At 45.0% G+C, this 25071-nt stretch overlaps 1 protein-coding gene across 4 annotated transcripts in view; it reads right to left on the bottom strand.

Annotated features, from left to right (window-relative positions):
- LOC116449186 (high mobility group protein HMGI-C-like) overlaps positions 1-25071 on the bottom strand; it is a 51286-nt gene that overhangs the window by 6876 nt on the left and 19339 nt on the right. For 2 of the 4 annotated variants that reach the window (XM_032120402.1, XM_032120404.1), the window contains exons 2-4: positions 1566-1772; positions 883-999; positions 406-453 (exon numbers count right to left, since the gene is read on the bottom strand). In XM_032120402.1, the coding sequence (XP_031976293.1) occupies positions 406-453; positions 883-999; positions 1566-1655 (255 nt within the window). In that variant the 5' untranslated portion in view covers positions 1656-1772. Of the gene's footprint in view, positions 1-405; positions 454-882; positions 1000-1565; positions 1773-1895; positions 1916-8514; positions 8771-25071 lie in introns of those variants that run through there. The other 2 variants (XM_032120403.1, XM_032120405.1) reach the window with 2 other exon arrangements.

Raw genomic sequence — 25071 nt, 5'->3', positions numbered from 1 at the left:
CAAATTTTCTTTTCTCTTAATTTAAAATTTCTTCTTTTGAGATAAACTGACATGCTAAGCAATCACTTCAGTCTTTCAAGTCTCCTCGGAACACAACCCCTTCTTCTCTAAGAAAGCATGGAATCTCTAGTCTGACATTCCAAGCCTGAGAAAGTGCCATACTGTGGAAGTCTAGCATGTCTTGAATTAAGCACAGCATCTCTCTCCCCTGGGCTCTCAGAATTCTTCAGTAGCTGAATCTTGGAGGCCATCAGGAAGGCAGTCAGAGCTTTCCTAATTATTTTCAGGCTACCAAGGCTGAAAGAATGTTGTGGCAGACACAGAGTCTGAGAAGGGCAAACACAGCTGAAAGGTCCCCAGGATCTGTGACTGGAGAAGAGGAAAAGGACTGAACATCATACTCACCCACTTGCGGGGCCTCCCTCTTCCTCTTTTCCCAGCAGAAGGTTCTGCCTTTATTGAAAACAAAGGGGGAAAAAATATTGTCAGCTCTCATATTTGCTGGGCATTGTGACAAACTGAACATGGCCACAGTGACCTTTGTATAAAGGTCTTGTCTCACAAGTAGCAGAAAAAGCAAAAGCTGGGGATAGAAGACAGTTGAGGAGGAAACACCTGCCTGACTGCACTGGTTGTGATTATTTGGCAGTGGTGGAGGAGAAGCACTGGAAGGAAACTGCTGAACAGGCAGTGGCAACACAGGAAGGCTGGGAGGTGAGTAAGGGCTGAAACCACAATAACTGATTTGTCCAACAGTGGCAATTAAAGCTGAGCTGAATTAGGGGCAACTTTCACTATCTTTAAGCCAAGAGACACATTACTGCTTGCCTCTCTGGCAGTGCTTCTCTCCCCTGTAAATGAATATAAGCTGTTTCCTCTCACCTTTCCCCCAGTTAGAGCAGTCACTTTCTTGCTTCCTTTTGGCCTTCCTCGGGGTTTCTTTGCTGGCTGTGGTTCCACAGCATCCTGTGGGATAACAGCTGTGTTTCCAGCATCCTCCTGGGATAAAAGGAGAAAACCATTTAAGCAGGATGATCCCTGAAACAATTTACATTCTCTTACTCTGGTAGATCTTGGACTGTCTTACCCCACTAAGAGCACCCAGACCACTAAATAGCTGGTTGTCTCTGCTTTTCCAGCTGTGAAGTGCATTAGAAGGTGACCAGCAATACTTCTACACCTTTTTGTCTTTTGGGCTGAGGAAATGAGTAAGTTCAAAGAACTCTGACCAAGGGGCCTTCCCTGTTCCATCCAATTACTGGTGCAGGAACAGAGGGTGATGACACAGGAAAGTCTCCAGGCTAGAACAGAGAGCTGGTCAGCTCCTCTCACACATGTCCTGGCTGAACTGTCACTGCGCCTGTCACATCAGAGGTGCCTCTGAGGCCAGGAGCAGAGATTTCCCAGGGTGCAGATCCTGCTGCTGTCCTGGGGAGCCCTAGCATCTGCCACACCTCTCCCTCCCTTGTCCTTGTTAGCAAGCAGCTTCCCAGGGCTGCCTGCAAATCCCATCAGGCTTCTGCCATGGCATCCTCAGGCAGCCTCTTGGGATGATGTTCCCTTACCTGTGGCTGCTTCTTTGGTCTCCCCCTCTTTCTCTTCAGGCCCTCAGTCAGTGTAGCTGAGATGGGATTCTCTGGTCCCTTGTTGCTCATGTTGGTACTTTCCACAGTTTGCAGATTATAATCCAACACGTTATTTTTCCTGGACTGGGAAAGAAAACTTGTCTTCTCTTTTTTTATCTTGTTATGGATTCTCTTCTACCTGAAAGGCTGAAATGATGAGAAAGAATCAGGCATGGCAGCTTGCTATTGTTTTCATCAGCTGCAGGAGTCCACAACAGACATTTAGGAGCATAACTGTGCTCTATAAATGTTCTAAAACCATTCTTTTACCGGGACTATTCCTCAGCTTTCTGAGGCTTTTGGCCAAAGGAGCTGATTGCTCCAGGCATGGAGTGTGCTGGTACCTGCATCTACCTTTCCCTACCTTGGCCAGTTTAATCTGAACCAACAAAGACAATGTCTGCAGCTCTCTGAACTCCACTCTTAGGAGGCTCCCTCCACCCAAAGAGGAAGGGGGTGGGAGATAAAGTGATGGTGGTGAGTTATAAATGCATCAGTCAAGGGTAGATTTTCCTTTGGAGCTCCTGTATTGTCAGATACCAAAGCTAATCCTGAGACCAAAATCTACAGCTAAGTGAGCCTTACATGAGGATGCTTGAGAGAGCAAGTCTAAGGTACAAACTCTTAGAAGTCTGGCACTGGAGCTGCCCCTCAAAAGTTTGTTCTTTGTCACTGACTGAACAGGCACTGTCTGGAGAGATGGCCTGACTCCATTCAGTGCACTCAGCCTTTGACTCTACATGAGGCTCACCGTTTTCTACAGGACAACACAAGTTTCCCACACCTGGATTTTGGATCTTGAGCACTAGCTTGTCTGCTGGAAGTTTGAATCAGCAGACTTGTCAGCCTCCCTGGCCCCAAGCGCTGCTCAGTGCCTGCTGTGGTTGGAATGAGCCCTGATCCAACTTGTCTGCTCTCAGAAATAACCAAGATGAGGAGCTGTTGAGAGTACACAGGAAACCAGTGACTTTCCCTGCTTCTGCTTGAGGTTTCTCTTCTGCCATGTCTGCCAGAGAAGGGGGAGGTATGACTGTGAGCCTGCACACCCTCACATCCCAAAGCAGGAAGAGGAAGGGAGACCTTGATCAGAACCTCAGCAGAAGCCTGAATCCCAGGCACATTAAGAGAGGTGGGGGGGTCACTGAAGTCTTGCTTGTGTGCAAGTCAAAACCTCGCCAAGGATCTGAGCTCAGTCCACTTGCAGCACCTCCAGACCTTGGCTCTCCTTTCCTTCTTGCACACAAGGGAGGGCTCAAGAAGATGGGAGAGGATCAGGAGGCTGAGCTTGGCTGAACAGAGGCCTGCAGTGCTGGCTGAATCCTCTTTTGTCAGTAGTTCTTACCACAAAATACACAGCTGAGAATAGTGCAGTTGGGAAAGCAGCATCATTCATTGCTCAGGAAAGCAGGAATATCCAGATGAATTATGCATTAATACCTTCTCTGCAAAACCATCACCTTAGAATTTTTTTTTTTTTTTTTGCAACTCCTTACCTGTTTTATTTCTTCTTTTCCACCTGCTAAATGAAAGATAACAGCAAGCTTAAAGAGCTCTTTGCCCCATTGGCCTTGAGCACTGCTGGGTCCCCAGGTCCCTCCACCAGGCTCTACCTGAGGCAATAAAGGCAGTACTGCAAGTAAGGGCACAGCTGCACCACGTAGAAGAGTGTGACTTTTTTGTTCAAAATAATGCTGGAGGGCAGCAGCTGGGCTCAGTTCCAGTTCATGCATGAGCAGCCCTACCAGGAGAACTCCCTGGATGCCCCTTTGTGCACACTCTTGGGCCCCAGCTCACAGGTGCTGCTGCATACTCAGCTTTTCTATCAAACCCTCCGATCAGAGGGCAATGGAAAGACTACAGCTCAGGTCTCCGAGTTCAGGCTGAATCTGGAGGAGAGGCAGTTAGGGGAAAAAAAGTTTCTTTGTACTTGCAAGCCACACAGTTGCCACCAAGTCCCTGAGAGACAAGCATGAAACACTTGCAGTCTCTTTCAGAGAAGAGCTGTGCTTTTACAGACACAGTTTTGTAGTCTGATCATATGTTCAAGTTCCAAAGATGAGAGGACCCTAACTGAGGATGACAACAAATATTCTGCCTTCTGGCCAGCTACAGTTCCTTGTGCCTGTATTTCCTGGTCAGAATTGGAGCTCAAATAGGCTGGTGTTGGCCTCTGGAGCTGGCTGAGATAGGAGGGGGTCACTGATGTGCCCAGGCTCTGGACTGCCCTAGCAGGAGAGAGGCCCCAGTGCCTCTTCCCAAAGGCAGGTCTAAGCCAGCCCCAGCTCATGTCACACACATCTGCTCCCAGATCAGCCCAGTGTGCTGCAAAGGTGGTTTGAACCCTCCAGAGCCTGAGCCTTCCCTCAGCTGCCAGTGGAAAGGGAACAGATATGGCCAAAGGAATGGACAAGTGTGAAAGTGCTGTCCAAGCTAGATCCCTGAGCAGAGATTACAGCTGCTTATCTGGGGGAGGCTGTGCTGATAGGAGGGTGCAGTTAAGCACCTTCATTCTATTTTCAGCCACAGCTTGTGTTCTCTGCTTGGTCACCACAGGCTGGACATCCAGAATCTGACAGTGTCACTGACAGATGCAGCAAGGAAACTTCCAACCTTCACTCCATATTCTAACACAATGTGTGCAGTTGTGACACACACTGAAGCCATTGCTCTTATTGACTCAACCTCTCTAAAGAGTTCACTGTAACTGGCACCTGCCTAGAATCCAAATTTTGCATGTCATTATTCAAGTGGGAGCAACCACAATGCACAGAATTCATTTTTCCCCAGATGCAAAGAAAGTCAGTTCTTGCACAATGTTTTTTTTGCTAAACCTTGCTACACTAATACACTCTACAATGCCTTTAACACATTTGGTCAGCTTTTTACAAACAGGACTGCAGACAAATGCACAGAGATTGCCAGGAGATAGCAGTGTCTTTGTACATCTCTCTTCCACCTTCCCATCACCCACCAAAGGCACATCCTTCTCGAAGCTGACAAGAAAAACACACAAGCAAAGCTATACAAGCATCAGCCCTTAGGGCTTTTGTAAGCTTTACATGACTCAAGGCAAGATGCAGACAAAGCAGAAGCACCCACTGCAATTTTACTTCAAATTTTTCAACAACTTTCCATGTTCACATATAAACCCCCAAGCCAATATTGAGTTGCATTGTACGCCGAAAACCGAGAATACCTTCCAGGGTCACCGCACTCCCTGCTGGGACTGGAGCCAGCAGAGCTGAATTCCAGGCCTACACTCTGTCCACAAGGGCACAAGATCTAAAAAACCTATCCAAATGTTTGTGGGCCTTAGATCACCTTTATCACTCATATAAACAGCTTTGCAAATGGTGCAGGCATGTGAATGCATGGTTTTGGCAGTACTGAGCCTCTGTGTTGCAGAGACATCACCTAAAAGAAAACACCTCATGTCCCAAATGCATTCCCAGGCACCTGGCAGAGGGCAGGGAATCCTCAGTGTCATAGCACTTCATACCTGATTTAAGTCCTAAGTTGTACAAAGCCAGTTTTTCTAGCATAGCAAGTTCTCAGGAAAGAAAAGCTCCTTCTGGGGGCAATGGAGTTGTAGCCTAACACAGAGTATTGAACAGCGTTCTTGAGGGACTTTTCCCTTTCCATAGACTACAGAGGAAGCCTTGGGGATGAGGCTGCTGACTTGGGCAGGTAAATTAAATGGCAGAACCCCTCCCTGTTTGTTTCCTCAGGGAGGTTAGATTTTAGGCTGTGTCCTTGGGAGGAACTTGGTATGACACAGGGATGCTTGAGACATCACACTAAACCCCCTGAACTGTGTGCATGATTGACAGCAAACACTGCCAGAAACACTTCTCTGGCTGCAGTGCTCAATTACAAAATAAAAGCTCTCCAAGCCTTTTACAAAGCATAATGGGAGTGGGATTATAAGAGACCCTGCATTATAGCCTTAACTCCAGCACTGTCTCTATAATTATATGAAAAAATATCTCCCAAGCACAACTCCCACTTAGCAGCACAGCACCATTGTGCTGCTGTCATGTGTGACAAAGCAAACCCAGGGGAACTTCACTGGTGTCAGCGTGGTCACTCTTTATTCCCTCTGGTAAAAGACTGAGGGAAAAATTTGGCCCAAGCCCTGCATCAAGCAGAGGATGATAAAAGACTTTGTTAGTCAAGACATCTAAAGAAGAGATGGACTAAAAAGGCCAGGCAGGGAGAAAACTCTCATTCCAATAACTGCAGCAATAACAATCTGTGCTCGTATTATGAGAAATTACTTTCACCTTCCGAGAAATCAAATGCTCGTATCTTTTCAGATCTCGCAGTAGATCAAGATATAACACAGCTCATTGCAGTTCCCCATGGACAGTTCTACCAGAAAAGCAGGACAGCCAAGCACTGGAACAGCTCCCTTGGGAAAGTACAGTGGCAGTAACACTCTGGCAAATGTGCCTTTTCTGCCAGACTTTTCTGCAAAAAGAGGAACTTATGGGCTACTAAATCAAGTTTGTGGCAACAGCAGGTAACTGCCACAGTCTCATAAATCGTTTCTCAAAATCATAACTAACCTCTCTAGGTGATTTCCCGGACTACTTTAAGCGACTAAGTCTAAAGCTTCTTTGATCTCATGCTTAAAAGTCCCCTAGTTCCTTGCCTGTTAGGCTTTTTTTAATGAGAGATTTATTGTCACTTGTTCTTGCATCACCAGTCCTTCAGTAGCAACATTTCTCTCCCCTCCATTTTTAATCTCTACCAGATTACACACCTCCCTCATCTTGCCTGGCTGAATAAACCAGCACGTTTGTTTCTTGAATGTGATCGTATCTCTTGATCATTTTGGTTGTCATTTACACCCTTTCCAATCTGATCTCAACACTTTGAGCACAATAAAGATTCTTACTCTCAAAACTATTTTCAGTGAGGACAGCTTGACTAACTTCACATGGATCTGAGAAGCGTGGGCTAAGCAACACTTCAGTGGGGAAAATTCAGTTCTTGTGTAACATCAATAGCATTGGCTTCCAAAATGATTTAACCAGCAAGCTATTCCACCACCTCCAATGTATCCTGACTGACAGAATACCCAGGTCAGAAGACAGAAACTATTTAAGCTTACAGAGGACAAAAAATACAGGAACCATACGGGCTTCCATGCTTCATATCAGTTCTAGAGACTTGCTCAAGGTCTGAACGGGAATTTCTGTAGCTGTACCAACAGTTACATTTCCAACTCAGTTACAGACTTCTCTGTGCCACCCTAATCAAAGTGCCCTTGTGTGTCTCAGTTGTCCATCCCCAAACTGGTGCATAGCTCCCTGACTGCTGAGCTACACTGGGGGTGGGGCTGAGGGCAAAGAGCCCGAGCGAGGCAGGCAAAGACCATCCTGCCTGGGCCTGTTCCGACACCGTCAGCAAAGCAGGCAAGGCTGGGACAGGAGCTTATGGACTAAAGACCTATCTACCAGAAAACAGTGCCAGGAGCTTTTTTTTAACATTAGAGACATGCACAGCTACATGGGAAAAGGGCTGATAATTACTGAGTTTCAGGCAATGATGCAGACATGAACAGGCTTCTTACGGTCAGAGCAGGCAGAACAAGGAGGCAGTTAACCATCCCAAGAAGCCACAGAAAAGCACTGCAGGGATACCAAGATCAGAAAGGAACAGAGATCTGGAATCTCTTCTGGACTCTGAACTTGGCAAGTCATGTAATCTTCCTACACTTCTCATTTTCTCTCTATAAGAATATGGAATAACACTGAAGTATTAACATGTCCCTCAACCTGGGGTGGAGGGATTGAGGATTAAGTAATCCGTTTTTGCAAAATGACACTAAGAACCCCCAGCGGCAGAAAACAGAGCAAGGCATCATTAGAGAGATGCACCAGCAGCCTCCTCCATGTTGTGTTCGGGAGCACAAAGGAGAGGCTGTTGCAACTGAAGAAATACAGCTCAGGATTAGCCACATCTGCTGAGCAGCAGAACACACCCCTCACCCCCTCTCCCCAGGAAGCTGAAGGCTCATGGGACCAGTCCGGCCCAAAGCTGTCAGCTGGAGTTCCCTGCCCTGGGAACCTGGCACAGAGTTTTTGAGTAGGAGCTGGGGTTCCCCCCAGAGCCACACAGCACTTCCCACCCACTCCCAAACCCCAGCAGGCAGGGGACATGGCTCAGTTCACTGTCTCTATCCAAGGAAACCCTCGTACCAGACCCAGGATCCCATGTCTTGAGGCCTGGGGTCTGCGACACCTCTCATTCACATTCGGGATGTTTCCAGCATTTCTCCCAAAGTTATCAAGCCAGCTCAGTGAGACTCCTGTGTAGATTGTAGACTCCTTAGCATTACACATCATGAGCGTGTTAGAGTCCTTCAGCAAATATTTGGCTCTTTGGACAAATTCCCTGAGGGAGAATTCTTTCTTAAAGTCTGTCCAGACACTTTCATCAAAAAGCAAGCATCCCAAGCACTACAGAGTTAAATTGGTGGAGAACAACCCAACAGTATTTACAGGAAAATAACAGGAAAAGCAGAAATCTGTGTTTAATAAGAATGAAAAAATCACAGTTATTTCATTCGAGATAGCATCAAGCCTCGTTCCTTTGCAGAATATCTTTTACAGCTCAACAACTGACATCTGCAAAACACTGTCCACTTATGCAGCACCAGGAAATGGCCCTCTGCACTTCCTGCCAAGGACTGGTGTTGCGGCACCTGGCACAGGGATGTACGAGGCAGCCAAGTTCTGTACCTTAGATTGTTTGAAAGTAGGTTTTCTCAATTACCAACTTGCACTTCATTAATCCCCACACCTTAATAAGCCCCAGCATCTTGCAGATGGGCTCTGCATACACATTTCAAATGATGCGGTAAGAAAGGAACAAGATTTACCTGTTGAGAAGTTGGGCAGCACCGCTTGACTCGGCCCCAGCAGAGCTAGCAGTGAAGGCAGGAGAGAAAGATATCCAGCAGCTGGGAGCCCCCTGCAGTGGTGAGAGGCACCTAACCCAGGTCTCTGCACACACTCATCTCAGGAGCCTCACACTGAGCTGAGTGCCGTGGGTTGCACTCCCAGTTTGTGATATGGAAAGCAGCGCGAGCGCTGCCAGAGATCTCCTTCTGATGGCAGCCCTGAGTAGTGACAGCAAGTGAAACCCAGCTCCCCTCGACCCGCCTGGAATCACACACTAAACACAACAACCAAAACCAAGAAAAATCCCCAATCAGACCACTTACTCCAGCCAGCTTCTACCCACTGGCCTGATTACTGAAAATAAGGCCAGTTTCCAAATGTGAAATGAAAGATCTGAATAAAGGAGACAGATCATTCACGCACTTCCCTTTTTACAAATGCTAGAGAGAACCATGCTGACCCTGTTTTATGAAAGAAACAAAAACAAAACAAAAACCCCACATGGGTAGCCCCAGGAAGGCTTGTGATGATAAAGTGGTTATTAATCTGAGTGCAAAATGCGCTCAGGGCATTTACTATAAGGCACAAATAAAAATGGGAAGCTGAGTTCAGTTGAGTATAAATATATGTAGAGAGGAGATGTTGCATGGCTCTAAGTCAGGTATTTTGTATTAATTCTGTGAACAACAATTAGATCTCACAGAAGTGCCCAGAAGTATTTTGCAAAGGAAAATACAGACTTTTCATGACTGCCTTGACATATTCGAGACACCTATACTGGGGTTTTTTTGGGCACATCACCATTAGCAAAACTCTAGACTTAAAATATCTTAATCTGTACCTGCACAAAACCCATTGCGGTATCTTAGAGACAAAGTCTGAAGCTTTTCTTTATGTCAAGTAGTAAATAGCTTGCAATGACAGTACCACTGAATAAACTGAAGGCAAATTTTTTTCCTCAGAGTTATCCATACAAAAGGTTTACATCACTTGAGCTCCTCAGTAAACTCTCTAAATCCAGCACCTAAATAATTTACTGCAGTCTGGAAAAATACTGATCTTGACCTTATAAACAGGGGAATGATCTACTGGTTAAAGACGTTTCCAGGGGCTCTGGAAGCGTGTCCAGTCCTGGGGTTGCCAGGTGCTTCCTCTGTAACCTCAGGAATGGCACCTTTCCTCTGTACCCAGTTTCCCACATGTAAAGAGGGGATAACAAACCTGGTAACATCTTGCTTTAGACAGTATTTTTTTGGGGAAGAGATACATTCCTCACCATGTAATTTAATGTCTTAGGCAAAGTAGCTCAAGATTTTGTTTGGAGCTCCAAACCACTAACAAAGCAAAATCAACATGAAATGCTAAAAGAGCCCTTTGATCACCCCTGCAACAATGCCTAATCCAGAAAAAATTAAATAGTGTATGAAATCAAGTACCCAAAAATTATCTGTTAATTTAAATGTACATATATATATAATTTATTAAATATCCTCCTGCATATGCACTACTGTTTCATATGGAAATATGCAAACTTTTAAAATTTTTTAATGACTTTTAAAATATCACTAGAGACAAAGCTGTAAGTGTGGTGTATGAACACAGTGTAATCATAATGACTGAGTCAGAACTTGAATTGTTACATTTTGTATAAAATGAAAAAATCTGCATTTCATACAAATACCTCCTGGCAAGGAAGTATTAAACTTGATTCTACAACACTAAGCCAGAGATGGTTGACAGTCCGTAAGTGCTAAAGAACATTATTAATATTCTAGAAATTAAACTCCCAGTTAGGAAATGTCAGATACAAAATTGGAATGTGGAGTCTTATTTAATCTTTATTGGGCACATATTGGAGAATAGTGTCTTTAATATCCACACTTCATAATTTCTTTAGTATTTAAGGCTAAGAGAAATGATTTGATTATTCTGTATGTAAATGACTGCTATTTCATCATTGTTCTTGGACTGAGCCCAAAAATCTAACACTTGACAGAACCATCAGTCCCAGAAAACGTGTTCTTGAAGACAGAGAATCACAGAATCATTAAGATTTGAAAACACCTCCAAGACCATTAAGTCCAACATTTGAACAAACACCTCTATGTCAAATGAATCAGGGCACTGAGTGCCATGTCCAGCGGTTTCTTGAACACCTCCAGGCATGGTGACTCCACCACCTCCCTGGGTAGCCTATTCCAATGCCTGACAACCCTTTCTGAGAAGAAATTCTTCCTCATGTCCAACCTCAGCCTCCCCTGGAACAGCTTGAGGCCAATTCCTCTTGTCCTACTGCTGGTTGCCGGGGAGAAGAGGCTGACCCCAAGCTGGCTACCACCTCCTTTCAGGGAATTATAGAGAATGAGGTCTCATGGGATGGAGAATGTACCATACCCTTGGACAGGCATTCCAGTGGCTAATCCCTCTAAACAGGGTGCCTAATTTACAATTTGGTTTGTCCTTTCAGACTGTAGATGCGGTTCCTATCATACTGCTGTGGTTTAACAGCCAAGGATCACAGGAGTCCTTTGAGAACACAAAATGGTGGTTTTATTTCACAAACTGTCCCTTCCATCCAGTAAGCACTGCTGTTTCTTTACTCTCTTGGACCAGTTCTTCACTGTTCTGTGCAACCCTGTTCCTGTCCCAGAGCACCCTGGAGAAGAACAGTTCTCCTGCTGTGGAGACAAGCAGTTCCTGGCCAAGGGCTGAAGCCTGATTTCAACTGCACTTTCTGATGAAATGTCCCTTTTGGAGGTCCCGTGAAAGAGGAACAAGCATGACCTGTATCAGTCAGCAGAAAAGAAGCAGCAGCCAAATCTAGGGTACAAGGATTCCTTAGTTGCAATGGGGGTAAAATTAGCAAGATTTGAGTGACTTGCCAAGACATTTCTGTCCCCAAAGAATTTTATGTATTTACAGCAAGACTTGACCTATGCAAGGGCTAGCTTGTGCCTGCAAGACACTTACTAGTTTGCTTTAGGAAGCATCCAGATTTTACCACAATGCAGTGCAAGTCCCTGCCTGTATTCCTGTTCCTTATCTTCACTCTTCCAGAAACCAGACTGGTCACTGTGGCACGGTGTGAGATATGTAGGCTAACACCAGCTGTAGATTCACTTGTGTATAATCCCTTTCTGTTAGACAGGTGTGTATAAAAAGCTTCATTCACTGCTATCCTGATCTTGTCAGAACCTCTCATGTGCACAAACCTGTATCTCCTAAGTGTAAGGAAAGCTGGATTCATAGTAATTGTTCTATGTGCTTATTATTCAGACTGTATTAATGAATATTTTAACTGGAGATTAGGCTGAGGTGTGATTTCCACAAGATAAGAAATAGATTTGCCATGCTCTATTTTATCATTGTAATGGAAGTGTACCCCATAATACTGTATTTCTTAATTCTTTCATATTGTGTTCATCAGCAATTCAAACCCTCTGGATGACACAGGGTTACAAAATCTCACTTTGAGAAAGTTGTGGACTTGCTGGAAGGCCTCCAAAAAAACCAGAGGCTTAGAAAACATGGCCTGTGAGGAAAGATTGAGAAACTGGGTTGTTAAACCTCAAGATAGGAGAGCAGAAAGAACATGATAATGATTTTCCAGTACACAGAATAGTGAAGCATCTAGGAAAGTAATAACATGTGGATAGGATGAAGAGTTAGTTTAAATGCAGAAGTTAAGCTGAACACTGAGGAAAGTCTAATGACTTAGTGGTTAGGACAGCAAAGCACTGGAATAAGTTGTGAGTTCGTGGAGCCTCTGCCCATGGAGAAACTACAAATGGATCACACACACTCACTAGGACTGGCACAGATGGTAGTAATAACTCCCTGAGAAATGAAGCGTGTCTGGCACCTCCTCTCTTTTGTGATATGAAGTTTCTAACTAAGTTGTGGTTAAGTATGTTTATGCAGAACTACCTGTGAAAGGGCCAGAACAGGTGATTCCTGGGGAGCAGAATGAATTTTTACTTGTCCTCCATGGCTGCAAAATCTCCTGAACTGGTTGGATATTGCTTCAGAGGCTTTAGAATCCAGCTGGTTCTACAGCTACAAAACTTGTGATTCCTACTGGGAAAGTTAAAGAGCATTTCATAATTTCAGGCCCCAAATTCAGTCAATTAATTACCAGAGGTGATAGAATTTGATTTTTGCAATGGGAAGAATAAATCTTGCCAAAGTAATGCCATAAGTACTGTCAGCTGGTAAGAAGGGTGACCTTTTTCTACCTTTATAGCAAGAGACAGTTACTGTTCCTGACAACATGCAGACAAGGAAGGTGGGACAACTGAGAATGCAAAGTGAAGAGGGAACAGCTTTGCTGCAGGCAAGAAAGGTGCAGCTAGAATTAGAAAGAGGTCACACTTTGGTTGATAAAGCCATGTGGAGACATTGTGAAAGATGGCCTGGGGATGGCCTTGAAGGACCTTTGTAACACAAAATGAACCCTCCACCAACCTATAGCTGAGTACAAAGGAGGACTAGACGGGGAAACTACAAGACTGGGGGCTGGTGTACATATGGAGGAGGATGTGTATTTGTGAGGGAGACAGTTCAGGCCCATGATTATCCCTATGGTTGCCCTCCAAGGGACAGGAACACCCATAAGGGGCGCAGGGGTATTTCAAGGTGCAACAATGCAGTGCATACCATGCTCCCTTCCCTGATTTAACATGTATCCCATGTACAGCTTCAAGACACCAGTAGTTGAATCCTCCTTACAAGAGTGAAAGGGACAGTGAAAAGGGGAAGCTCACATGCACTTCTAAATTCTACCAAATGTCTTATGATTGGGCTGAAGAGCTCATGGAGCATGGCTGCTTTGGAACAATGTCTGCAAAGAGCCACTGAGCATATGGATGGCTCAGCTGCAGAGCCAGTATGTGGTTTACAGCACAGGGAAAGCCTGCAGGCTATGCCCCTGGCAAGGTGGCTGCTGCTTACTGTTGTTCTCTTTTCCATTCACTCTTACAACCACCAACTTCAGAAGGAAGCCTTCCCTTCCCTGGAGCAGAACCCAAAGCAAATTATCCACAAACTCAATATTTAAGCTAAAAGGGACTGAAAAACAAGAATTAAGGTGTGAGACCTATTAGTAAAGCCAAATGACCAAGTTGAGGATGCCAGGACAAGTGACCAAGACAACTTCAGTCTCAGTATAAGCAGTGTGGGTGCAGAACACACATAATAGAGGTATTATTACAACAGTACAGCCCTGGCACTGCTGGCACAGGTACAAGAAACCACAGCCCTGAGTACGTGAATTTGTGTTCTCTATAACTGAGACAATTTGCAACAAATTGGTTGGACAAGATTTCAGAACACAGCATAGGATCTATACACGTCCTGTTCTTACCTCTAGTCCCCTGTCCCTTGAGGAATGACACGATGTTAATACACAACTGGAAAAGAACATACTTTGCCTTACCCTTCTCAAAAGGCAATTGGGGAGAGAAGGGAAGAAAAACCAATATACAATCAAAATATAAGTGTCTGGAGTGTTGCTCCTGCTCCTTTACCAGGCACAACCCAAATCCTTGGAAGAAATCAGACATCCTTCCACTAACTTCGAAGAGATGCTCTTTCAACCCCCACCCCGTGCCAAGGACGTCGTGCTCTGTGTCACCACACAGCGGCACTCTGCCCACACATTTCCCAAAGGGAAACCTGCAGGTTTTTTCCCCATTACCAAGGTACCCACGAGCATTGCACGCTCATGGCTGAGAGGGCAGGGCTTTCAGAAACCACCAGTTACTGAAACACACAACGTGGAACCCGCAGAGGTGGTCAAGCACCTGCTTTGACAGCACAAGCATTAGCTGATTACAAGCTGTTAGAAACCAAACGCTAGGAAAATCTGATTTTAAAATTGCTGGTAAATCTATTCTTAGGATCTTTTTTCCTTCCACCCTCTTCTCTGCACACTTCAATTGCACTTCAACATTCTGGCTATACCATTTTGCGATCTCGGGTACTTCGTGCCACTTCTCTCTTCCATAACGCCAGCAGCACCACTCTAAACTCTGGTAAACCATTTATTCTCCATAGCTTCCTTAGAGGAAAAGCCCCAAGGACTCCCAAGCAAATACAAATCCACCCAAACACCTCTCTGCTAGACACACTTCACACATGGATTTATTAAAGGTGACAGTAATAGTGTGCTGATAGGACTGTGCCAGAGAAACAGGACTAAGTAAGGGGAAGTGACAGGAAGGAGGAATGAGCCGGAAAAGAGCCATTTATACTGACTTTCCTGATAAGTGTTGATTTTTCTCCTTAAGTCCAGGGGCAAATGCAAGCCTTAATCTTTATGACCTAAAGATTACACACACCTTGCACAGAGACAAGGTGCAGAGCTCATGTCTGTAATGATGCACATAAAAGAGAGGAAGCCTACATGATGAGAAAAGTCCTACTCAGCCCTCCCAAGTGACCTTTGGATGGGGCCATGTGCTAATGTAGGTGGGAGCTGGCCTGCTAGTGATAAAACACTGTCCACCCCAACACTTTCCTCGGGTTCTTTAAGCCACAGATTGATGGGGATTTGCAGATAACAAATCCAGTGTATTTAGCACCCAGTAAGCCTATGCAGGTGCTCTGAAGTCCACATTGAGCCCTGCCCCCTTCTGACCTCCCCATTCTCCCTTTCCCCGTTAACCAGCTCCTGTGGATGGCCCTGTGCTGTGGGGACAGAGATGACACAGGGCAGTCTGTAGCCAACAGTGCAAACATGGCAATCAAGTGTACAACACCTTCAAAGCAAAAGGAAGAGGGGTCTCCAGAGAGGGTCGTATCAATTTCCAGCTATTTCTAGCCAGTCTCCACCTTTGCAGCTGCCAGCTGTGATGAGCCAGGCTGCCTGCCAGTTACCCAAGCAGAAGAATCCCAGATGCCTACAAAGATCAAAAGGATTATCATGCATGTATGGCATAAATACCAGTGAGTGATTCATCTGGGCGAGGAAACTTCCTCCACAGCCAAACCTCTATTTGGAGGCTGGGCCAGCATAATGAATGCATAAATTATCACACAAGATTTTACCTAGAGGGACTTTGTCTTCCCTCTTCAGCAAAGAAACTCGGATAGGAAAGCAGTATTCCTCAGGAGAGATGATTCTGCTGTACATGAGAAAAATCACCCTACAATAGAAGAGGTGAGAGCATTCATGACGGTTCAAACCAAGGCCTTCTTTGGAAACCCCTTGTTCTTGTGTAGGGGAAGGCAGTCAACAGCTCTTCCACCTTTGCTATACTTCTCAGACATGCCTCCTCCAAGCTGAGGACAATTTCTCATTCAATCCTATACAGAAGCTGTTACTGGAATTTTCCCATGTCTAGTATACTCCTTGAGTATGAAGAAAGCAGAACCACATGTATTCACAGTGAAAGCACATCAGGCCTTTTAAAATTAAAACAAACTAACCAACCAACCAACACAACACTAAAACCAAACACCACCAACTCCCTCCAGAACTCTGCAATAGTGTTTTTCTGGTTTGGTTTTTTTTGTTTGTTTGTTTTTGTTTTAGCTTCTAGCATTTAATTTGTCTTTCTCTTAGGGTAGACCTCATGCTTTCACAAGGTTATCTGACATAACCCCAAGATCTTGGTCAACTCCAAGCCCATTGTTTTATATGCACAGCAATCCTTATTTCTCTGCATACCTCATTTCACATTTATCCACATGAAATTTCATCCACCCTTTCACTGGTCAGCCATTCAGTCTCAGGATTTTTCAACAATACTTCACTGTTAACCATCATCTTTGCTGTCTCGAAAAACTTTAACAAGCAAGTTTGAAGTTTCGCTCTCCCTGTTTTCAGTGGTCATTCCTGGGTAGGTTCAGCATCACAAATCCCAGCACTGAGCTGTGAAACTCCCTGGCAGCATTCTCCCACCTTGTTTCCAATCTCTTTGCCAATTATTTGTACATCTCAGGACCTTCTCTCCTTTGCAGAGTCTGCACAGGTTCTCAATAAGGTATTTTGAACTTTGTCAAGAGTCTTACAGAAATCTAGTACCAGCTCTTTCACTCTTATCTACATTCTTTTCAAAGAACTCCAAGGGGTTTGCAAGACAAACATCCTGCCTTCATATAAACTACACTGACTTTTCCCAAACTGATTGTGTTTATCTCATTGTCAAACATACTTTTTTGTCTATTACAGCTTTTACTAGTTTATGTACTACAAATGCCAGGCTTACAAGCTCTTGGTTTCCTGGATCCTCCCAAACCTTTTTTTAAAGATTAATGTTATATTTACCCACTCTCCATGTTTCAGGTGCCAAGAAATTTTTAAAAGCAATGTTACACACTGCCTTTGGCAATACAGCTATTTCATACTTGAGTTCCTCAGACCTCAGGTGAAGCCTTCCAGTCCTGGCAATCTGTGAGCATTCACGACTGCTCAAATGTTGGATTCTGGATCCAAATCAGAAACCTGTTTTGCCAGCATTTTATGTTCCGTGAAGAAGTGAGGGAGCAAGAAGGTGCTATCAACGCCCTCAGCAAGCAGCCAGTGGGAGCTCAGAAGGGAAGGAGGCCTAGTGAGAGCTGCGTATGAAGCCCCACACTCATCCTCCCACACAAAACCCTCACACGTGCCCTGTGTGGGAGGGTGGACCTCATTACAAATGTAAGAGGTACAGTGATCACTGCACTCAGGATCCAACAGGGGAACTACATGGCATCTGCCCAGTACTGATCTACAACAAGCCTCATGTTTCCCCCATCACAGAGCAGCAGCAGTCACAAAAGGGGTGTGTTTTCAAGTAATTTAACTGCCCAGCCATTTGGCCAAATGAAGCATGTTAGTAAGTGGGTGGTTATCTAGGAACAGACACATTATCACTCACCTCAACTCTTACAGCCTGATCGAGATCACATCAGCCAGCAGGGCCCTGGTGTGGGCTTTGCCAGCCACCACACCGAGGTGCTAAGACACATGGACAAAGGTAACATGTTTAATGAAAGAAAAGAGAAGTCAAAGGTTGCATTTATTAAGTCTTCACGTTATTAAGGGCTAAAGAGGAGGTGTCACTTCACTGAAGAAATGCAGATGAGAAGATGACTTCCACTTGTGTGCCAAGACAGTTGGGGCAGAAGTTGTGATGACAGCTTTACTTGCCTTCCCCATCCCTCCATCACCCCCAGACACAGCCATGATCAGCACAGACAGCAGCACAGTCCAATGGTACAAACACAACCAGTTACCTTCAAGCAGATATCTCATAAATGGGATAGAAAAAAGGTTAAAAAAAAAATATTAAGTCTCACTGTACTGCACTCCTGTGCCATGAGTGGCACCCCCAGCCTTGCCAATCCCCAGGAGCACACAGCTGCTTGGGGTCCAAGTCCTTACTTGACACCACAAGAGTTCCAGGACAAGTCTCCCGGAGCAAGCAGGGGAAGGGCACAGATCAAGTGCAAGGCACCTGCAGAAGGATGCACAATAAGTATTAACTCACACCTCAAAACAGATGTTGTTTTTTGGTTATACTCATGAGTGTTACAAATTTGGGTGCCAAAAGATGGCTGCAGTTAGAGTATTTACTCATATTTCAGCTTGACTGAAAACCCAGTAAAACCTCCAGATTGTATGAGGGCTTTATCTCAGACTGTAGGCTGGACAACTTCAGCCACACACCTGGGGCTTGAAAAGGAACAGACTGGAGGAGCTGCAGGGTCAGATGAGATTGGGCCCAGGTCTCTGCATTATGATTTACTTTGCCGTATGCCCACGACATTCCCACAGGTCCTGCCTTTGCCCAGGAGCCGGTCTCCAGTGTTGGTGCCACGTCATCCCTGAGAGAAGGGACCTCTCATGCTGCAGGAGGCCCCTGCAACCAGCTACTCCCACGCCTCTGGAAGACTTCCCCATCTCCCATCCCTGTCCTCATTCCCAGTGTATTTTATGAATTCTCCACAAGCCTTTCCTTTTTCACACCAGAGGCTCTGGGAATTTATCATTCTTCTAAAGGAGTCTATTTGCCCCATCTCTCCAACACCTGCACTTCACGTGTATCCCCTTGTTCCTTTGTCTAACCACACTTGTTTTACCTGTTTCTTTACCAGGGCTTTGATTTCCCCTCTTTCCAAGGACTTCACATGCCATGCATTTCATTGTTTTTCATCTCACTCACAGGATCACAACTGCTGGGAAAGTCATGCCTCTTTTCCTTCTTCTGATCTTGAACAAAATCAGTGGCTTTCTATCCAGAAATCAGTCCTGAGTATTACAGCTGATCAGATGCAGCAGCCACTGGCACCTTGTCACATGCAGATAATGCAGAGACAGGCAAGTTCTTACTCTTTCACCTTGCTTCTCTAATGGGCAGATCAAAAACACTAACTGTGTGACAGAAATGAAAATAAAGTATCTGGGCACCTCAAGATGTATTCATTAACCAGGTGCTAGGTTTGCCAGGGATTTCAGTAGCTTGGGGTTTGAGATACAGGCTTTGAATTTTGATAACGGTGGTGCCATTTCAATCGAGGTAGAATTCAGATTCCACAGATATGAAAAGCGTTCATTAAGAAGGGAATGGAGCTAAAAGAACAATCCTGCAGAAAAATCAATCTATTTTGAAACATCAGCTCAGCCACAGCAGAAAATGAAGTCCTCAGTCTGTTACCCAGCTTTGCACTCTACTATCCCAGCAAGAAAGGAGAGGCCAAGGCATGGAGCACAAGGACCTCTGGACACTAAGTGTGCATGGATTAGTTTGAAATAAAGTAGTTCTGGTTTTGGAAAGTCTTGCGCTAGCAACAAGATTGAATAAAAGAAACTAGTTTTGCAGACTACTTGAAAACTGAGGACAACAGGCAAACAGGTCTGACAAACCAATCTGTTTTCCTTACAATTATCTCCAGTTCCCAGAGAGTTTCCTCTGGGTTTATTAGAAAGCTGGCAGCACCCGGCTCCTCGGAATCAAGTTCATCTCTTACATCTGCAGTATTCACTTGGCTAACCACAGCAGCTTTGAAAGCCCAATGTCTGCTATCCTGCAGGCCACCAGGAGACAGGAAAGGTTCATTTAAGGGAGAGGTGATCAAACAGGGTAGGACAGAGGGGAGCTGACAGGCACCAGGCATGCACGTGGGAGCCCATCTAAAATTTCAAACCCTCTTCTAAAGGAAATTAGATGGAGATCAGGCTTGGGATTCATTTGTAGGGGAACAATTTGCTTTTCTAATCTGGCCCTCCATTCCTACAGTACACCTATGACGTGATATCCTCCTCCTCATCTGTCTCTCATTCCAGATCCAAGCCTTCCTTCTGCCTGCACAATGCTGCACCGTCCCACCTTCTCTCCTGGCTCCTACTTGTGCCCAGTGAGCCCAGGCACAGGCACTTGCTGTGACTCCTCATTACTGCTCAGAATTTTCCATTGCCCTCTGCAGCCCTCATGGTTATTATACTCTCATCGCCTGGGCAAGTGAGCTCAATCTTCGCTTTTCTGATTTTCTATTGTCTGTTTATTAGATGGGCCCTTTGTGAACTCAGCAGTTCACACTCTCCTGTGGTGCCAAGTGTAAAATTAATATTGACTAAAAAATCTGGGCACTTCTTTCTGGCCAGAAAGGAGACATTTCAAATTAATGGGAATGTTAGAGTGTTTCACACCCACTGCCATCCTTCTGAACCCTCCAACTCTTGCTGCTCCTTTCTAATTGCGCACATTAACTCTTAATGGGCCCTGTCTGTTCTGTATGGGTGGGTGCCTCCCCCAGCCAGCCCAGTGCCCACACCAAGGACTCACTGGTCTCCTCACAGGCAGCCAGCAGAGGTGATGGTGTTTCCAAGAGCTGCCTGGTCCTGCTCACTCCTTCAGAGGCAGGCAAAGCCACTGCCTCTTCTTATGGAGTGTCCCAACAGCCTAATGGGGTTTGGCTGAGGGCTCTGCTGGCACCAAGGGACACAGCCCAAGCCCATCTCTCCACCTTGCTGCTGCTGAGCTCCCAGGCTGAACTGGCACAAATGTCTCGGAGCAAGGAGATGATCCTGTCTCCATGGCCTCAGTTCTGCTCTCTGGCTGAGAGGTGACTGCCACTGACTGAGGGGACAATTGTTTACAGCTGAGATGACAAGCTTTATGCTAAGTATCACCAAATAGCCCCTAAAAAGATGATAATAAGTTTTGCTCAGAAATTTTGGAGAGGAGAAATTCTCTATCAGCCAAGCAGAGGCTGCAACTCATGGTGGGGACATCCATGCCAAAAAGTCTGGTTCCTGTCTCTCTCTCCAGCCATTGCCCTGTTTCCACAGAGAAGTGCCAGGATTTTCTAACTGGTGTATCCCCCACAGGCAGTTATGGCCAAGTAATAGATTTGGGGTTTCTACGTGTGGATCAAAATCCCCCAAGGAGGTCAAGAAACACAGTCCAGAGAGGAGAAGAGGATTAGAGAGATGCTGAACATGCAGCTGTGACTTCAGGCAAAAGGAATCCTTCCATTCCTTGGACATCCTAACCCTTTATAGCCAAGAGCTCTTTTCCAGCCTCTTAAACATACAATGCAATTATACCAATTATACCAATAATGGTAACACCATTACCATTATTACCTCTGTGCACCTGCATGGCAAGTGTAAGAAAGAGTTTGGACTTTATTAATTCCATCCCTTCACATTGTGTTGGCAATACGAATCGTTTGAGAAACACTGAGCAACAAACATACATTTATTTGTCCCCTTTTTCCTCACTTTCATTAACTGTCCCTACCCAGACCATGCCTGCTAAAGAAGACTCCACTATCACTGCTTTTACTTTCAAAATGAAGATAACAACTGAATAAACTCTTGTTCTCCAGCAGAACCAAACTAATGACAGAGGTCAGATGTGAATCTCCCCTGGTCACCTTAAGCACATTGTAGACTTCCAGCCCTGTTATAAATGGAGGAGTGGTGGAGTCTTACTGCACATGCAAGAGAACCAAGGCACAGAGAAGTGACTATCACATCACATACCACTGGATGACCAGGAACAGAGCTCCCACCCCCAACCATGACAGATAAAGAATTTCCTTTTTGAAACAGAAAGAACACATGGTCTCTAATGCTTCACCTGTGGACATTTAAAATAATTGGATCTGGACAGATTAAAAACAAATGGCAGTTGCTCAGATGAATACAGTGTACTATATGGAGCTATGAAAACTGCCAAAAGTACTTGATTTTCAGATTATACCAGCTATAAAAAAAATATGGATCACAAAAAGCTGTCAGGAGAGGACAGCAAATGCTTTCCAAATGAAGGGTCAGATCAGGCACTAACAAAACTGTGCACCTGCTAAGCAGGGCCATGTGCAGTGAACCCCCTGCCCAGCACAGCCAAGCTGCAGGTGTACAACCACAGCTCACACACAGCCAGCACAAGGCTTTGCAGCAGCACCAATCCACATGGGATTCTGTCCTTCCCTTCCTACAAAGGTGGAAAACTTCCAAGCATGCGATTGAGTCAGCTCTCCTCACACCACAAATAATGGACAAGACCAACAGTGACAGGTTTTGAAATCCTCATCCTCTAGCTCACAGGAGGATCTATTGCAGCAAAGGCACAGAGATAAAAGCCTTCATGTCATATGAAGAATTTCACTTTACTAAACCAAAAATTAAAAACCTTGTTCTCAGAAAAAGATAGGAGGTTCTTCTTTGTTTCGCAAGATCTTTACAAAAAAACCCCCCTATGCACTCCAAGCTCTCCATCTCATTAAAGTAAGTCAACTTAAGAGGCATACTCTTCTCTTGTGTGGTCCTGTACAACCTACAAATCATATTGGCAAATTGGTGGCAGATCAGGTGAGGACAGGCTGGCAGCAGCTATCCCGGGTGTGCAGCCCGATATGGGACAAGCAAATCAGCCCTGCTGCACACCTGACAAAAACCCTTTCCTTGGTCCTTTGTGTCTGTGCTTAAAATAGAAGGAAAGTGAAGCTTTGAGAAGATAGACCCAGCTCTCATGCTACTAAAACATGTATGTCAGTCTTCACATTAAATGTGTGAGTAGCCTCCAGGAGCACCAATCTGAGCAGGAGTGGGAGCTCCTGAAACATGTTTGCATTGAAATATATCTTACAATATAACAACTTTCCTTCTTCAGATGAAGCTAAAAAAGGTAACGAGCATAGTACCTGTGCTTGGCATGACTATCTCCATTTAACAGCAACAGCTGAGACTTCTCATTATTTCATTTGCTGACTGATACTTGCCTCAGTTTTTCACAAAATGGCCACAGTGACCATTATTACTGTGCTGTTTGTCTAATAAAAATGTAAAAGGCATGTTTGACTTAGCAGTTGTTTATGACTGTGATGAAGGTAAACTTCTTCAATAACCACTCAGTAATGATTAAGGCATGTTAAGAGTTTAAAGCTCTAGATTACAATAACCTATAAAACCAAATTGTTTTCCTTTGCATTGCTGCAGGGCAGAGTAAAGGAGGTTAAGGCACCTTAATTGCATTTCCACTCCTAGCATGTTTTTAAATCATGCTTGGACTACTGTTCTGGAGTTTCTAAAGCTTCAGTTGAAAGGATGTCATCTGAACTGCAAAAAGGGAAAAAAACCTCAACCAACCTAACCAAGAAAACAAAAGCATTTCCTGAAATTACATCTCAGGCAGTTGGGATATGTCTGACACTCAGCAATGACGCAGTGCAGACAATGGGGTTAAACATCCACACAGCAGAGCAAAGGACAGACTTTCTCAGCTGGTCCAGAAAGTTATGCCAGGTCATTCCACGTCCAAATGGTCCAGGCCCCAGAAGACTCCACCCTGGCAATCCTCCTTCCAGTTGTGAAGGATTCTTCAATAGCTCAGACAGTTCTTCACTGCAACACGTAGTGTTGACACCCCTCACTGCACATCCACTCACACCTTCTCCCTGTGGCATCACCAACCAGCCAAATTTTACAGGCAATTAGAAGCCCTATTTTACAGGCAATGGGGGCAGGGATAAGGAGGGGCAAAGTGCTCCTCTGATTCCCTGTAGAGTTCTTGACATAGCAAGGTTGTGTCAGATAGGTCGAGCTCTGAGTGACTCCTTACAAAGTTTTGTGTGTTAATTCAGAGGGCAGAAGTTAACCTGGCTGCCACGGGCTGGAGGTAGATGACAGCATTTTTTGTTCTTTAAATGGGAGTGGTTGTTTCAAGCACAGGGGCACTGTACTGGCAAGTGTGTTTCTCACCACAGCTTTAATAAAATGTATGGGAGTGCAGCACTCACTCTCAATTTGTGGGAAATGGTTTGAAAGCTATTCTCTACCTCCCAGGCGCACGTGTGATGTGGCTGGGATTTACAACCACAGTTAAACGTAGGTTTTCCAATTTGCATCTATTTCCTGAAAGATTCGAGCCTAAGGAAAGTGGATGCTAATATAGGAGCCTGTATTTGGATTGGTGAAGCAGATAATCCAAGATTAATTTCATTTGACAAAAGAAATCTATTATTACAGTGTCAGACTCCAGTGTGCAGCTAGTAGCTCTCAGCAAGGCTGGAAATGCAACTCAGCACCTGCATTCTTGCACACAGGTGCTACTGGAAAACACCCAGGGTGATTGGAGTGATTCTGACAGGGGCAAATGTCCCTGGCCAGAGCATCCTGTCTTATCACCTGGCTTCTGGATGGATGGAGCATTGAGCTGGTGAGGACACTGCAGCAATACGATTATGCTGGCCACAACAGTCCTTTAGAAAACCACAGAGCAGATCCAGCTTCTCACCACACACATAGAGCTCCATTCAATAAATCACCCACCACAGATGATTCAGGTCCGTTGCACCTCTGCTGCCCAACATTCATCTCCCATTACATCTTCAGAAAATACACTACTGTAATTTTAGCAATTATTGCAATATTAGCTGCTCCTCTGGCTGGTGTGATCTGTATTGTAGTGAAGATGTTTTCTTTCATCCAGGCCTATCTGTGTGCTCATGCAAACCCTCAAGTAATACTGTCATGGCTCACAGTCCCCCACTCCTGCATTAGACACCAACATTAACCCCAAAGCTTACCGTGCTACCTCGGCTGGGGAACAAGAGGAGGAGATAAAAGAACACCTGCACATGGACACACAAAGGCAAAACCCAAACAGCTGGTCATTACAATAACACATTATAAAGCTTATTAATAATTTTTCCTGCATAATATGGGACTCCTCCTTTATCTACCTGCCAGAACCAGGCTGTTGACACCACTCTGAGCAAGACAGCAAGACAAGTGTTGCACTTCTGGATCTGTCCTGCCCAGCTGAGGTCAGTGGGAGCTCTGCAGCCACTTTTAGTGAAAGCAGAAAGAGGCTCAGCATTATGAAGGTCAAAGTATTTTACAGGTTTCTAATAAACCTCAGTGTTGATCCCGGCTCACAATTCCAAAGTGTTTTACCAACATTTATCACTTTACTCAATATTGTGTTTGAGGACCAGCAGTTTGAGAAGAGATGCAACAGATGGAGGCACTCTCCTAGCTCAGCTCACTGCAATCTGGTCAGGATGGCCCAGCAAGGAACAAGCCCTCCTTGGCTCGTGCA

Source organism: Corvus moneduloides, chromosome 11 (genome assembly GCF_009650955.1).
Source record: "Corvus moneduloides isolate bCorMon1 chromosome 11, bCorMon1.pri, whole genome shotgun sequence".
NCBI classification, from domain to species: Eukaryota; Metazoa; Chordata; class Aves; order Passeriformes; family Corvidae; genus Corvus; species Corvus moneduloides.
This window is presented reverse-complemented; position numbering and strand designations above follow the sequence as displayed.